The sequence below is a fragment of the Geotrypetes seraphini genome, chromosome 9, assembly GCF_902459505.1.
Source record: "Geotrypetes seraphini chromosome 9, aGeoSer1.1, whole genome shotgun sequence".
Taxonomy (NCBI): domain Eukaryota; kingdom Metazoa; phylum Chordata; class Amphibia; order Gymnophiona; family Dermophiidae; genus Geotrypetes; species Geotrypetes seraphini.
The window spans coordinates 65,823,540-65,841,122 of record NC_047092.1 but is presented as its reverse complement, the minus strand read 5'-3'; the positions used below and the strand labels follow the sequence as shown (position 1 = coordinate 65,841,122).

The window sequence follows — 17,583 nt, the reverse complement described above, 5'->3', positions numbered from 1 at the left end:
TTTTGTTGCATATTACCTCAATGAAGTGGGCACATTGCAAGTTGTAAACTGTTGCATTATTTCTGATCATATGCAACATGATACGATATCTGTACACGTGTTTATTCAAAAGTTGATCGAATTTTTGGTAACTCAAACAAACATTACCAAAATATACTACTTCAGTGATGGCTCAGCTGCACAATATAAAAACTACAAGAACTTTGTGAATTTGTGCAATCACAGAAATGATTTCAACATTGAGGCTGAATGGAATTTTTTTGGAACTATCCACGGAAAATCACCCTGCGATGGAGTTGGTGGAACAACTAAACGACTGGCTGCCCGGGCTAGCCTCCAAAGACCATCAACGGATCAAATATTGACGCCAAAGGATCTATTTAACTTTTGTGACCAAAATATACACGGAGTTAAATACATTTATGTTCCAAAAGAAGAAATTGAAGAAAGCAAAAAGTTTAAAGAAGAAAGATGGCATGAAAGCAGCACAGTAGCCGGTACCAGAGAGCACCACCAATTTGTACCAGTCGACTCAAACTCGGTTCGTGTCAGCAAAGTTTCAAATGACACAATAAATTTTGTTGCCAAAATTTCTGATACTGCCATTCCAAATTTGAAAGTGTCCGAAATCTTTCCTGGTTGCTACGTTGCCTGTACTTACGATAATCAATGGTGGATAGGCAACGTTGTTGAAGTCTCAATTGAACAAAATGATGCATTGATAAAATTTATGCATCCTCACGGTTCAGCTCATTCATTTTATTGGCCAGAAAGGCAAGACGTTTGTTGGGTTCCAGAGCAACACCTCATCTGCATGCTTTGTGCCCCTTCAGTTACATCATCCGGCCGCCAATATCAATTTCCAGAAACTGCATTGAAGAAAGTGGCTCAAAAATTTAACAGAATGTTATAAAGATTGCTGGCAGTTAAAATCAAAGTGGACTTCACTTCGGCTTGGGAACCATATAAGATACCCAATTTAGACTTGGGAACCTAGGATAAGACACCCTAATCATTGGCTTTGGAACCAGAAAGATACCAACAAAAGGCTTTGGAACCTTGACAAAGAAACCAAATGCGAGGCTTGGGAACCTGGACGAAGTGGCCCACCTGTGGCTGGTATTGCACAGCTATCGGGCGTGACCCCTATGGCGATGGGGTTGCCAGTTCAAACTCTTGAACTGGTAGTGACAATGTCACCATGGACCAACGCAATAGAGTAGTAGTAATACTATGTCAATACAAAACTGTAACTTTAAAAATGACAGAACTATGTTGAAATAGAGGTTGTTGCCGTGGCAACGTCTCCCAACTTTGTCCCCCTTTTTCAGCCATTGTTAACCAGCGTTGAAAAATGAAGTCCACTTTTCTAGGGGGTTTGAAATATGCTCTTTCTAATGAGACTGATTTGAAAGAGTTTCTAAAAGGTATTTTTCTGTAAAAGCAGGCTGAAAATACCCTATTTTTGGCCTTTTTACACAAATTAGCAACTTTACACTTAATTTGTAAACTAATGGAAAGAACTTGGTTGAAATTGTACTTTTGAAAACAACGTTGTACTAAGACATTATGCGCCAAATTTCGCATTTATTACTCAATTATTGTGGGAGCTAAGTAATGTCAAACTTTGACTTTTTTTGGAGCACTAATTTTTTCGGCCAAGTTTACTGTAATTCAGGCATTCAATCAGTGCTCGGCAAAAATTGTTATTGGTAGCAATGAACAGAGCTCAAAAAGTTGTGCAGGGTAGCTAAGTTTCAGTTTTTTTGGAAACACAGCTCGGGAGATATTGTGTCTCAAAGTTGTCGTACTGTATTTCATTGTGGTATGGGGTCAAACAAATGGCTATATCTCCACAAATATTCCACAGGCGAAACTAAAACTTTACCAAAGTTCGTTTGAGACATGGTGGACTCTGCATATGAAGTTTCATCAAAATCCGTGATGGTCATGCAGTGCACTTTCCAAGAATCTGATCACTTGACATGGAATGACCCAGTTTCCAACAGTGGCCAACCCAGGTCCCAGGTACCTAGCAAGATCCCAAGTAGTAAAACAGATTTTATGCTGCTTATCCTAGAATAAGCAATGAATTTCCCCAAGCCATCTCAATAATGGCCTAAGAACTTCTCTTTTAAGGAATTATCCAAACCTTTTTTAAAGCTAACTGATTTCTCCACTGCTAGGGGGTGTAGATGTAGGAGGAGCATGGGCAGGTCAGAGGCGTGCCTAGCACTTATGCCTAAGGTTATACAATACCAACAGTTGTGCTCCTAACTGACAGATGTTAAGTGTGAACAATTATGCTAGTCATTGAGCTAGCATAAGTGCTCACACCTAAAGCTAGGCATGTCAACCATATAGGCAGCTAAACATGATGGGGATGATAAGTTGAATACAGTCAGCAGTATGTCACATATCAGTCATGATGCCTTCCCCTCCCTCCTAGGCTGCTCAGTCCCTCCCACTTGCAGTATGTGACAATAAAATGATCAACACATTGGAGTTGTTGAACCTTCACCTTTTGCTGTGTGCAGGACACAGATCATAAAAGTCTGTCTGGCATTGGGTTCTATTCCCCCAAGCTGGATTTGGCCACTCTTCTTGGTCTCTCACCAAGCATGGGACACAGACCATATAGATTTGTCCAGCATTGGGTTCTGTTCCCCCATCCTAAATTTGGCTACTCTTCTTGGTCTCTTGCCATGTGTAGGACACAGACCATACAAGTCCATCCGGCATTGAGCTCCTTTCCTCTATGCTGGATTTAGCTGCTCTTCTTGGTCTTTCTCTACGTGCAGGACACATACCATATAAGGCTGTCTGGAATTAGGCTCTATACCCCCATGCTAGATTTGGCCACTCTTCTTGGTCTCTTGCTCAATCTTTCCTCTAATGATCAAGTTCATGTGAGCAAAAATTTATTTTCATGAGCAAAGGACTGAGTTGATGTGAGCAAAAATTTCCTGTTACATTACCCTGATGGTATTATACATATTACATTACAAATTAAGAATTACAAATATAAATTTTAAAAATGGAAAATAATATGATATTTTATTGAAAGGACTTACAACATTTCTCAGTTAGCTCTCAGAGGCCAAAACCTCCTTCCCCAGGTCAAGAAAGTAAACTGTCCTGACCTGAGAAAGGAGGTTTTGGTCTCTGATAGTTGGTCAAAAATGTATTAAAATTAGTCCAATGAATAGATATCATCTTAATTTTATTTTCTATTTCTATTTATTAACCTTTATAAACACAAGTACCACATTATCCTAAATTAAAAATAAAATTCTTTTTCTACCTTTATTTTCTGGCCATTTACTTCTTTAATTTCTGCTTTCCTCCATTTTAAGCCTCTTGCCAGGATTTTTCTCTCCTTTTCGTTTCAGCTTTCTTCAATTTATTTTTCTACTTCTATGTTCAGATTTAACTCATTCTTACTATCTAGTCAAGCTCCCTCTTTTTTACAGTCTACCAGCAGCTTTCCATCTCTTTCCCTCACCCTGGCTCTCCTATTTTACTTCCTCTTATTTCCAGTCTTTCACCAACTCTGCCCTCTTCCTCTCCCCCTTTTCTATACAGTGTTGGCCCCCTATATCTACCCTTTCTTTCCTCTTCCATAATCTCCCTCCTTTCTATCTCTCACCCCTTCTATCCAGCAGATAGATCTGTCTCTCATAAAACCATACTGCCTCGGTCAGGCAGTCCATTTGATTCTAGAAATCTTACTATCCACCACTTAAGAAGCATTTCCATTAGTTTACTCACTACCGATGTCAGACTAAGTGGCCTATAATTCCCAACCTCTTTACTTCCGGTCGTGCAGAGAGACCACATTCGTCCTTCTCCAGTCCACCAGGACCACACCAGACTCTAAGGAAGCACTGAAAAAATATGAGACACCACTGACAATATAGCGGCAGTATGGCCCACTTTACCTGGATATTCAGCATCACTTGAATGGGGCTAGCAGTGGTGATTATCCTGCTTTAACTTCTTCAGCTGGTGTTTAAAAAAAAAAATGCTGATCACAGCATTTGAATAGTGATCCAATAGAGTTTTCTGATATTTTTATTTCATAAACATGACTTTAAAAAAATGATGCTTACCGATCTCGTCGCCTCTAATTGCAAGCCCTTGATGATGATGTTTGACTCAAATACTTGTCTCTTCCTCTGTTAAAATGGAATTAAATGTAAATATAATATAATACTTTTACATTTAATTTAAAAGCACAATGCTCTAAGAGCTGTTTTTAATATGTCAAATACTTGGCAGGTAAAGTATAAGATGAAATCAGGAATTTAAACATGAAAAATGTGCTATAATTTATGATGGAAACTAGCATTCCACAGAGACCTTTAAAATTTTCTAAGGACTGTTATTAAAAATACTGCACTACTATTTATTTATAAGAATTTAAACAGTTTCTGGGTAACTTCCTTTCAAAATTAATATGAATTTGAGATGGTTATCACTTAGTTCCCCTGACAGGTAGCTGAATACTAAGCATAAAACTCTTCTTAGAAAACAGTATTAGGTTTAGCAAGCTTAACACATAAGAGGCATTGGAAGACCGGCGGCAAGATGGATTGATTCAATCACATTGACTATGAAGATGCCATTGAGTAGTCTTCAAGTCATTCTACAGTATCACCAGGATTCTATGAAGGTCGCTCAGATTTGGACACCCTAAATAATTAGTCAGTGGGGCTCCAATGATATAATTATTGGGGCTAATAAGCACTTAATCATCACTAATTATGATTTGGGTGCCAAAATACACATACAGCTCAAATGGGGTGTGAGCATGGGAAGGGCATGAGCAAGTTAGGGGCATTCAAATAGGATGTGCGCAATGTTAAGGAATAGTGGGGATTCATGTCCAATTTACATGCCAGGATTCATATCAGTTTTCAACTGGTCTAAGTCCTTGTGACCAGCTGAGTGCTCAAAGCTATTCTATCTCAAAGCTCCTTTTATAGAATAGCACTGAGCACTGAATTTTATTGGGGCTGAATTTTCAGTGCTATTTATAGAATCTGGCCCTACATGGTCACCAGGAGTCATCCTTGACTGGACATTGCTTGATCATCACTGAGGGTCGGACACACAAAAATTGTCATTAAAATCCTGTAGGTTGCCGTGGGGCTGATTAATTGTCCGATTTGGAAAATGCAATTGATGTTCAAACAATTTCACATGCAAATGAGTTGCCCAGAGTTCCACCTTAATCCCATCCAATCAGTTGTCGGAGACAGCAACTGAGACATGTGCAGAGCTGGCAGGGGAAGTCCCGAAGAAGCTCTGAAGCAGTATCCTACTGCTCAGCTGTTCAGGGCAGGAAGAGTAGTTTGTTTGTTTTTTAAATGGGCAAAGATATGCATGTGTTACACATGCATAACATGTATGCCCATTTAACAAGAAAAAGTCATGCCGGGACACCCCCTGAACTTTAAAAAGAAAAATCAGTGTCAGCCTTCTATTTTGGCCATCCAGACCCCCCCAACATGTCCAATCCCCCACCTTTAAATTAAGTAGTGGCAGGAAGGATGCCCACTCCCTCCTGCAGCCAGGGTCCCCTCAAACTCTTGACACTCCCTGAAATCTCGACACCCCTCCAGAACCCCCAATACCCTCCCCACAACCCTGTAGCTGTTAGATGACAATCCGGCAGAAGGGATGCCAACTCCCTCCTGCCGGCAGATCCACCTCTTCAAAATGTGGGCCTTCCCCTTTTTGGTGCATGCTGGGATGTACTGGGATAGGCCTAAGACTCTGGTCCAGGTGCCTAAGACCCCTCCCATAGGAGAGGCTTTACGCACCTGGGCCAATCAGGGCCTTAGTCCCCTTCCCGGTGCATCCTGGGATGCACTGGGTGGGGCCTAAGCCTCTGATTGACCCAGGCCCCTAACATAGGAGAGGCCTTTAGTGTCTGAACCTAGCTGTACTACAAAAAGGAGGTTACATATGTAAACCACTTTGATTATAACCTTAGAAAGGTGATATATCAAATCTCATCCCTGTTCCTTTTCATATGTGATATGGTAGATAATGATTTTTCTTCAGTGGGATTACAATGTGTGCTGGGGGTGGGGTGGGGAGGGGAGGCAAGCCAAAATGACATTTCTATACATCATGCTCCCTTCTCAACTTCAAATAAACTCTATAAGATGCTACAAGAAAAAGTTCAAAGGTTCTTCTAGATATAAAGAAATCACCCCAGCAAGTTCCATCCCAAAAATAAAACCACTGGCATAGTAAGGAGGTTGTGGAGCGTGGTGGTCCACCCCAGGCGCAGTATTTGTAAAGGGGCAGGCACCCGTGCCCTCCACCCCTGTCACACGCTTGTGCTCCTTCCCTTGTACCTCTTTAATTTTTCCTGCACAAGCAGCACTAAGAACTTGCTGCTCGCATTGGGCCCCTCATCTAGGAAGTGACATCAGATGCAGGCAGCAGGTTTGTGCTGTTGCTCTTGCCTGGAAATTTAAAAAGGTGCACGGCAGGGAGGTTTGGGAAGCAGCCGGGGGTGGTGATGGGGAGTGGAGAAGAGAGCAGTGGGGAGGGATACTAGTTACCCTCACTAAGCCACTGAATACAACTATCATTATAAATAATTGCATTATTTGACAAATTCTTTTATATGGAATAAAAGTCTGAATTCTATACAGGACTGGATAGAATGAAAATATAAATCTGAATTTCCCGTTTTGGGTATCATCTCCCTCTTCTCTTTTCTCCTTCCTCTCGTCTTCCCATCTTTCTTTCCTCTTTCACCTGACTTCCATGCTCTCCTTCTTCATTTCTTTCCTTCCCATCATCTTTTTTTCTCTTGCATCTTGATAAGCTCTTCCTCATCATTTGCTATCTCGTATTATTCTCTTTATCCACCTCCAACCCCCCTTATCTCTTTCCTTCACTGGCCCTCTATCCCTTTCCCAGGGCTGGCAAAAGTAGTGACATCTTATAAAGCATCAGTTCCTTAAAGTGTGCAGGGATTGTCTTGTGATATTTGCAATGAGATCTATGGGAATTCATACTACTTAAGAAGCTTTGTGAAGGTTGCTGCCCATACAGAGGAGGATTAGTGCATATTCCTTATCTTTGTCAGCATCCTGCCTGCCTGCCTGCCCATTTGCTCTGTGGTTGGGGGCAGCCAGCATTCAAATTTGCTGCTGCTGCAGGTATGATTTGAAATATATTAGAGTGTTTGCACAGAAGCTGGTAAGGCAAGCCATTTTTTTTTTTTTTGGAGGGGGGTGCCATTTGCCACCCCATAGTGACACCTCTGCTGAAGAGTTAAAATTTTCCTGTTTCAGTGAGAGATTGTTATAGTTGTTTTAAAATAATCAGACCTCAGCATGGCCTTCCTTAACATCCAGCTATAGACATTGGAGGGATGACTTGATCCAGAGAGTGTCTCCATGGTGCCAAACTTTTTTCACATTACGATGATGAACTTAACAGTACCTTGAGGAACATTACTTTCAAACACATTTCCCCCCACCCCAATATTCAATGCCAGGCCAAACATGGGTACAGTTCTTGTTCAGCTGCAGGAAGTTACCTTGGAATGGCCAATATTCAGTACCAGTACCCAGATAACTATGTGTACAGTTCTACTGGTCAGATAACTATTTGGGCATCAGCACTGAATATTGGCAGTACCCAGATGGTTCATAGTCATTTGCGCGCGAGACTTCAGCACAACAGCAGCGCGAACAGTCTGAAGTAAAGTGGGGGGTTCCCCCCCACACCCACTGTCGGAGCTCTTTAAAAGTCACTTTTTAGGCGGCGCACTGGTGTCTTGTGCTGAATTGTCGGCGCGCTGAAGTCTCGCATGCAAATGTCCCGTCACCACTCAGATACCAGGTCTATCCCAATTCTGCCACAGACTGCCCTGGCACTACTTGGATAGTCTATATTTTCTCACATGCACCCGTGTTATCCTTGTTATCAGAGCCTCAGCAATACCACTTAAAGCTCAGGATCTTCATTGCTTTAAGCTTTATGTGTTTGCTCTTCATCGGCTCATATTTTATCAAACTTATTATTTTCTTTAGTTTAACTTTATAACTGCTAAAACCAGTTTATATATGGTTTATATATGTTTAGCAGTAAACTGCTAAAATGAGACAGCATACAGATGGTGGTTGAGAAAAAGGTAGGAAATTTGAATTGTTGCGAGGTTTGTGATTCATAATAAGACTTTTAATGAACGAACCCATTTAGACTCATGAGTATTTCTAATTTAAATCTTGATTGACTTGTATAACAAAAAAAGGGAAGTTGTTAAAGTATCGTTTATTATCTTTCATGGGCAGCCTTGACAAAGCAGCAGGTGAAACATGTTGGCAACACTAGTTCCTCATGCTTAAAACCACAAGCTAAGTAAAATTCAATTAAGAATACTTTGGTTATAAAGTTAAAGAAAATAATAAATTTTATAAAATATGAGCCGATGAAGAGCAAACACATAAAGCTTAAAGCAACGAAGATCCTGAGCTTTGAGTGGTATTGCTGAGGCTCTGATAACAAAGATAACATGGGTGCACATGAGAAAATATAGACTGTTTATATGCAGAATTGGTTGCTGCACAGTACTCCCCAGATACCTTTTTGGAGTTCTTTCATACTTTGCATGATTTTGTGAAGTCGGTGGCTTGGCAGTTGACTCAATTTAAAATCCTGCATAGGGCTTATATCACTAAACAGAGGGGGGCTCACATAGGTTTGTGGGAAGAGACTTTGTGTACCAAGTGTTGTGAGGCCCCTGGGACGGTACTGCATTCCTTTTTGGAATGCCCTGAACTATCCATATGGAACTTTTCCTTTACATAACTTCATCTAGTCCTGCAACGCACCGTTGAGTGGGATTACCAAACACTGCTCCTCGGTGACCAGTCCTTGTTGGAAGAGCAGGGCCTTATGGTTCCTCAACGGCGTTTCATTTATCTGACTTTGTTGACGGTTAAACGAACGATCTTACAATATTGGGTCCAGGAAGGGTCTATTCCCTTTGACAGTTGGCTCAGCCAAATGATTGAGCTGGCGCGTTTTGAACTCTGTTATTATAAACACTCCACTAACCCTGAGGTGTTGGCCTATTTGGCCCTTTGGAGGGTGTTTCTGCGGTCACCCCTGGTCTTCTGGCTTGGGGGGGGGGGGTAGGGAGGGGAGGGCCTGACTGACTGGGGAGTGTGAGCGGGGTGTATGTCTGATTGCTTGAATGTTGTGTGTTGACTGGTATGTGTGTTGTTCCATGAGTAGGGAAGTCTTGGGGAGGGATGACATATATTAAAAACTTTCTGAGGCCACATAGAGAGGCGGGCTGATTTGCTCTTGGACAGTCCAATGTTTTCTTGGTGTATTTTGAACTTTTGTTGCTGACTATTGTGCCCTTGTACTGGTTGCTACTGTTTGCATTTTCCTATTTTTATTTTGGAACCATGCTTGCTCTCTTGTGGACTCTTCAATAAAAAATGATGTTAAAAAGAAAAGAAAAGATAGTTATCCAGAAAATAATATTGAGCTGAATTAGTTAATTTGACTACTAGGATAGTAACATGGCTGTCTGTGCTAATGGTCTAGTTAAATGCTATTGAATATTAGTGGTGGGGCTCCCTACATGATTTAACTGGGCAGGATCCTCTCCTTCCTGGTTAAATTATTTTAAATATCTACCTAAGAACATAAGCATCGCCTCTGCCGAGTCAGACCATAGATCCATCGCGCCCAGCAGTCCACTCCCGCGGTGGCCCCCCAGGTCAGTGACCTGTAAGTGATCCTTTATTTAAGGCATTTTGTCCTGTGTAGTACCCCTCTAATTATACCCTTCAATCCCCTTTTCCTTCAGGAACTTGTCCAACCCCTTTTTGAAACCCAAAATCGTACTCTGCTCTACCACCTCCTCTGGAAGCGCATTCCAGGTATCCACCACCCTCTGTGTGAAGAAGAACTTCCTAGCATTCATTCTGAATCTATCTCCCTTCAATTTTCCTGAGTGCTCTTTTGTTCTTGTTTCCCCCACCAGTCTGAAGAATCTGTCCCTCTCTACCTTCTCTATACCCTTTATAATCTTGTAAGTTTCTATCATGTCCCCTCTAAGTCTCCGTTTTTCCAGGGAAAAAGAGCCCCAGTTTCTCCAGCCCTCAGCATATGGAAGGTTTTCCATGCCCCTTATCATTTTTGTTGCTCTTCTCTGGACTCCCTCGAGTGTTGCCATATCCTTCTTAAGGTACGGTGACCAGTATTGAATGCAGTATTCCAGATGCGGGCGTACCATTGCCCGATATAGCGGCAGGATAACTTCTTTGGTTCTGGTAGTGATTCCTTTTTTGATAATGCCCAACATTCTAAACTAAACTAAACTAAACTAAACTTTAAGTTTATATACCGTATCATCTCCACGGATGTTGTGGAGCTCGGCACGGTTTACAAGAACTTAAAATATAGGAAGAGAAGGAAAAAAAAAGGTTTACATGAACTTATATATAGAAGAGAAGAGTAAGGGGGGATAGAATTACATTTTAGTGAAAAGCCAGGTTTTCAGTTGCTTGCAGAATAATTGGAGGGAGCCCAGGCTCCGCAGCAGGGTAGTAAGGTCGTTCCAAAGACCTGTGATTCTGAAGAGAAGGGATTTTCCCAGTTTGCCTTCATAGTGAATACCATGTAGAGAGGGAAAGGATAATTTATACCTTTGGGTGGGTCTGGTAGAATCAGGACTCGAGGAGTTATAAGATAGTGGGATTAAGGGAGGAAGGATGCCATGAATGATCTTAAAAGCCAAGCAGGAGCATTTGAAATGGATTCTGGAAATCACTGGGAGCCAGTGAAATTTGGCTAGGAGTGGGGAGACATAGTCAGACTTGTGTTTTGCAAAGATCAACTTGGCTGCAGTATTCTGGATTAGCTGGAGTCTTTGAAGACTTTTTTTGATAGGCTTAAGTAGATGGCATTGCAGTAGTCTAATTTGGAGAGGATGATGGATTGGACAAGGACGGCAAAATGTTGTTGGCGAAAATAGGATCTTACTTTCCTCAGCATGTGGAGGCTGAAAAAGCATGATTTAGCCAAGGAGTTGAGGTGGTCATTGAGGGAGAGAGAAGAATCGATAATGATGCCAAGGACCTTGCTTGAGAACTCAAGCTGCAGTGCAGCGCCTGAGGGTAGTGTGAAGAGGGTGGGCAGGTGTTCTAATTTTGGGCCGAGCCAGAGTAATTTTGTTTTTGATTCTTTCAATTTCATTTGTTTGCCTTCTTTGAGGCTGCTGCGCATTGTGCCCTCGGCTTCATTGTTTGGTCCACCAAAACCTCCAAGTCCCTTTCTAGGTTGCTTTTCCCCAATCCCATTCGCCCCATCTTGTAGTTGTACATCGGGTTTCCTTTCCCTATGTGCAAGACTTTGCATTTCTCTACATTGAAACACATTTGCCATTTATTTGCCCATTCACTCAGTTTGTTCAGGTCCTTTTGTAGTTCTTTACATTCCTCAACAGTTCTAACCCTGCTGGAGAGTTTTGTGTCATCCGCAAATTTTATAACTTCGCACTTCATCCCTACTTCCAGGTCATTAATGAATATATTGAACAGCAGTGGTCCCAGCACTGACCCCTGCAGGACACCGCTCGTAACTGCTTCCCATTCAGAGTAGTGTCCTCACTGAAATGTTCCCCCAGATGTGCATTATACTGTATAACTATCCTGGAATTCCTTCTGCAGTTCAAATTCACTTCATACACACAGACAACCTCCCACAAACCCAATTACAAAAACAAACCCCCTACATAAACCCCACAACTCAATTCTTCATTCAGGAGTATTTCAATTAGCTAAACTACTGTGATTGGACCCAGTGGGTGGGCTTTAAGTTTCATAAATTAAATTAATTAATCAAGGGTTTTGTTAAAGCAAGTTTTGTAAAGTGAGTTAATTTGGGTTTTGTTGTGATATGCAATTGAGATTTTTAGTTTCTTAGGGGTTCTTTTACCAAGCTGCGGCAAGCACTAGTGTGTGCTTACCTCAGCTTAAAATGGTTTACTGTAGGGTGTGCTTGGGAGGCCTGGAGTAAGTTCCGGGTTAGCATGTGCACACTACGTGCTGAAAAATTGATCTTATTTTTTTCCACTAAGGGGACATGTCTAGGGGTGGGGACTTGGTTTCTTTGGTAATCAGTTAGCGCAGCTACATTTCCATATGCTAACTCATTAGCATATGAGCACTTAGGCCCTGATTCTAGGCACAAAGGAGTGCAATTGTCAATCAACTGCTAGGCGCCATTTACAGAATAACACCTAAGGGTGCCTAAGTGGTCTTAGGCATCAGTAAATGTTGAAACCTTAGGCGCTCTCCATTTACTCAGGGTTTTCTTGGCCTAAATGAATGCACCTAAGTTAGGCACCTATCTGTGCCTGTCAAAACATGCCTAAAATCTACCCCTAAGAATGCCTTCTTTCTGGTAGGCACTTTGGAGTAGATATCTACCTTGAAGTGGTAGGTGCCTACTGAGTTATGTGCCTAACAGCTAATTGTTTTTAAATTGCTTTTTAATGGTGCTTTTCAATTAACGGCACTGATTAAACCTAAATGAATAAATATGCTTAGATTGGCTAGGCGTGCTGATCATTTATAGAATCTGGGCCTTACTGCCTACAAAATATGTGGCACTAAGGAATCATGCGCTAATCTTGTTTTAATGGCTACACACATATGGCAACATTAGCGCGTGGCCATTAATGCAAAAATTCAGAAATCAGCCATTTTACTGCTGCGCTACAAATGTCCTTAACACATGGGAAAGTCCTGTGTATGGGCATGCTAAGGCCACTTTTTAGTGCTGCTTTGTAAAATGGTCCCTTAATCAAATTACTTTGTGAATATTTTTTTATAATTGTTCTTTCATGTTAAAAGTCAGTTAGCTTAGTAGGGTTTAAAAAAGGTTTGGATAATTTCCTAAAAGGGAAGTCCATAGGCTATTATTGAGATGGCTTGGGGAAATCCACTGCTTATTCCTAGGATAAGCAGCATAGAATCTGTCTTACTACTTGGGGTCTTGCTAGGTACTTGGGACCTGAGTTGGCCACTATTGGAAACAGGATACTGGGCTTGATAGACCTTCGGTCTGTCCCAGTATGACAATTCTTATGTTCTTAATATTGTAGATCAGTGAAATAAGTTCTTTTATGCATTATGAATAATATTTTATTAAGACAACATCATGTGAAAGATGTACAAGGATGTAAAAGATACTGAATGCATCCTGAGCTTCTCTGCCCTTCTGGCACATGTTTTAGTGAAAATAAAAATATTTTTCTAGGACAATAAAATAAAAACAAGCTGTCGAGTGTTCAGAGTGGAATTATATTATGGTATATTGTACTACAGCCACGCTCCAAGCAAGAGAGAGCAGGGACCTCAGTGGCATCAGCTGCCTAATTCATCTTATAAAAGCTTTTGCCAAAAAGATGAAAAATGACTTTATGGCCTACCTGGAGATAGAAGGCAGATAAATTCATAACTGTCAGTAAGCAGCTGAAAACTTGATTTAAAAAGTAATGCAGTACAATGGAAAGATCAAATCTCTGAACTTTTTTCCCACTGGCCCAGATACAACTGAGCAAATGCAAACATTTGTCATTGCAAATATGGTTAGATGTGGGCTTTTTTTTATCAGGCTAGATTATTGTCTAAGGTTTGATCAGATATTACGGCTGTCTAAATTTTCTTTATATGTCTTAATGTTTTCAAAGCAGTCTTTCAAATGTTCCTTTTGGCTAGCTGCAGTAGGGAAAGTGGCTAAGCATGAAAAAGGGGGTGGCCAGAAATTAGATCTAGTTGCCCTTTATGCCTCCTCCTCTAATACACACTAGAGAATGACACGGGGAAAAAATTTATCACCGTTCCCGCCCTGTCCCTGTAAGCTCGGTCGATTTGATTTAGTACATCTTCCAGATTCACCAAGATTTCTTTCAGTTCCTCCGCATCATCACCCTTGAAAACCATTTCCAGTTCCAGTAGATCTCTTACATCTTTTTTCGTAAAGACCGAAGCAAAAAATTCATTCAGTCTTTCCGCTTTAGCCTTATCCTCCCTGAGCAAGCCCCTTTTGCTCTTTGATCATGCAACAGTCCCACAGATTCCCTTACAGGTTTTCTGCTTCTGATGTACCTAAAAAAAATTGCTGCGTTTTTGCCTCTTTTGCAAGTTTCGCTTCATATTCTTTCTTAGCTGTCTTTATCAATGCTTTGCATCTAACTTGTCAGTGCTTGTGTTTCTTCTTAATTTTCTTCATTCGGATCCTTTTTCCATTCTTTAAAGGATGTTTTTTGACTCTAATAGCCTCTTTCACTTCACCTTTTAACCACACCGGCTCTTGTTTCCTCTTTTTTCCACCTTTGCTGATACGTGGAATACATCTGGTCTGGGCTTTTATGATGGTATTTTTAAATAACATCCACACCTGGTTTACCATCCTAACCTTTGCAACTGATCCTTTTAGCTTTTTAAAACCATTTTCCTCATTTTATCATAGTTGCCCTTTTGAAAATTAAACGCCCCTACAGTAGATTTCTTTTGCAACGTTATTTCCAGTATCAGCTCAAATTTGATCATGTTATGATCACTGCTTCTCAGCGGACCCAACACAGTTAACTCCTCCTATGTCTTGCATTTCTCTAAGGACCAAATCTAAAATAGCACTCCCTTTTGTCAGTTCCTGGACCAGTTGCTGCAAGAAGCAGTCATTTATGACATCTAGGAATTTTACCTCCCTAGCACTCCCTGATGTAACATTTAACCAGTCAATGTTGGGGTAATGATTGGGTGAAAGAAACAAAATAAATTGGAATAAATCAGAAGTTCTTCCACTAAATGTACATTGTGTAAAAGGATTATTTGATTCGTTTCAGTTTAGTTGGAAGGAAGATGGAATAAAATATTTAGGTATTTGGATAAAAAGTACATTGGAAGAAACAATGAAGGTAAATGAAAAATCCTTATTGTTGAAGGTTATGGAATTGTGTGAGCAATGGAATCATTTATATTTGTCTTGGTGGGGGAGAATTCTAACAGTAAAGATGATGATTTTGCCTATGGTTTGTTACCAAATGGGTATGTTGCCAGTTTATTTTCAAGGGTCCTTTTACAAAAAATTAAACAGTATACTATCAAAATTTGTTTGGCTTGGGAAAAAAACAAGAATTGCTTTAGTATCGTTACAAAAACCAATTATGAAGGGTGGGGTAAATTTTCCCAATTTTTATAGGTATCATTAAGCCTATATAATGTGTCAAGGTATGTATTGGATCCTCCCCGAGCTTATGGAACATCAACCAGATTGGTTATATCTTGAATGGAAAATTATGTCCCCTATGCGACTATCTCATGTACTAAGTATTAGATTACCTAGATATGCTAAGGAGAACATAATTTTATTGGATAAGTGGAAAATAATTAAATTTATTGACAAATTAACAGAGGTTCCAATAATGAATTCTACTTTACAGTCCTTATGGTTAAACTCCAAGATTCAAATAGGCGGTGCTGGGATCGCTTGGAAGAATTGGATGCAGGCAAATATTAGGACATTAGATGACGTTATATCTAATGGTAAACTGCTTGAGTTTTCACAACTGCAGCATTCATTTGGCATTTCAAAGTCTCAACAATATAGATGGTTGCATTTGAAGCAAGCTGTTAAGAGTGGGTTCCCTGAATGGAAAAAATTAAAAACTTATTTCAGCTTGCAGATCCTTTGCTACCAAACAGATTTAGTAAGACATCAGGCAGCCCAGTGGTACAAATTGATTTCTGAATTTTTAAATAAGAAGCCAAAAAATAGTCTTAGAGACATTTGGAGTTTTGAGATAAAACAGTATATTTCTGTGTCTCGTTGGCCACGAATTTGGACTTGGAGGTTGAAATGTACAATGTCAGCATCTATGAGACAAACATGGTTATTTTTATTACATAGGATTTTCTGGACTACAGTTCGGTTAAATAGAATAGATAATTCTAAATCTAATAGATGTTGGCATTGTCATATGGATATAGGGACTTTGGATCATCTGATATATTTTTGTCCATTGATACTTAGTTTTTGGAAGTCAATTTGGGGACAAATTAATCTTATTTTTGAAGCATCTATCCCCTTGACATATGAGGCGATAATATGTGGAATGATTCTCCATATTAAACCCACTTTAGATAAAAATAAAAGTCGCCTTTTAATGATTTTGACAGGAATAGGGATTCAAATGATTACATGCAATTGGAAAAATCATGATAGGATTAATTTCAACTTTTGGTGGGCAACTGTGTGTACAACATATAAGTATGAAAAGATAATGGCAGAACATTTAGGTACGAGCAAGTCCTTTAATGAGATATAGGGTCCATTGACTAATTTTATTACGTTATAATTATGATTTTTTTTTTCTTTTTTAGATTCCTTTACACATCCAGGGAGGGTGGGAGGGTGGGGGTGTGTGGAATATTTATTTGGAAGAGTAAAATTAATTTTTATTATATTGATAGTATAATATATTGTTCAATGTAATAATGTGATGATAACAATATATTTTCATACAGTTTTTTCTGATTCTTTAATTGTATACATTATAAAGTTTTGAAATGTCAATAAAGATAAAAAAAAAAAAAAAAGAAACAAAGGGCTGATGCATTGGCAGTGTGGTGAGAAGATGTGACAGAGGCAAGAGATTGCAAGGGGCTGCTGAAAAGTTTTCAGCCCATCAAAGAAAATGTGAAGCTTACAAGTTATTCCACACTTTTCTTGAAACTTTTCATTTCAATGATATGAAATGAAAAGTATCGAGGAAAGTGTGGATGAAAGAGTGGCCTAGTGGTTAGAGCTAGAGCCTCGGCACCCTGAGGTTGTGGGTTCAAGTCCCATGCTGCTCTTTGTGACCCAGGGCAAATCACTCAATCCTCCATTGCCCCAGGTATGTTAGATAGATTATGAGACCATTGGGACAGATAGGGAAAATGCTTGAGTACCTGATTATAAACCACTTTAATAAGCAGTATATAAATAACGTGCAAGTTTCATGGCTCTACATCATTCTCTTCTTGATTGGGCTGAGAACTTTCATCGGCCCTTCGTACACTTGATAATCAGCAATGAAATCCATGTCCTTGCTAAAATTCATGATCTTTATTTTGAAATGCATGATCATTTTAATTTTCTATATTGTACATTCTTAGATAGTTCTGAAGTTAAGAACATAAGAATTGCCGCTGCTGGGTCAGACCAGTGGTCCATCATGTCCAGCAGTCCACTCACACGACGGCCCTCTGGTCAAAGACCAGCACCCTAACCGAGACCAGCCCTACCTGCCTACATTCCGGTTCAGCAGGAACTTGTCTAACTTTGTCTAGAATCCCTGGAGGGTGTTTTCCCCTATGATAGACTCCGGAAGAGCGTTCCAGTTTTCTACCACTCTCTGGGTGAAGAAGAACTTCCTTACGTTTGTACAGAATCTATCCCCTTTCAACTTTAGAGAGTGCCCTCTCATTCTCCCTACCTTGGAGAGGGTGAACAACCTGTCCTTATCTACTAAGTCTA

The 17,583-nt window shown here is 40.2% G+C and overlaps 1 protein-coding gene across 3 annotated transcripts in view; it reads right to left on the bottom strand.

Annotated features, from left to right (window-relative positions):
• ANO6 (anoctamin 6) overlaps positions 1–17,583 on the bottom strand; it is a 230,726-nt gene that overhangs the window by 129,878 nt on the left and 83,265 nt on the right. For 2 of the 3 annotated variants that reach the window (XR_004540720.1, XM_033959705.1), the window contains exon 4: positions 4,113–4,178. Coding sequence is in view for 2 of the 3 variants with exons in the window: in XM_033959705.1 (XP_033815596.1) it covers positions 4,113–4,178 (66 nt within the window). In the remaining variant the exon portion in view is untranslated. Of the gene's footprint in view, positions 1–3,941; positions 3,979–4,112; positions 4,179–17,583 lie in introns of those variants that run through there. The other variant, XM_033959706.1, reaches the window with a different exon arrangement.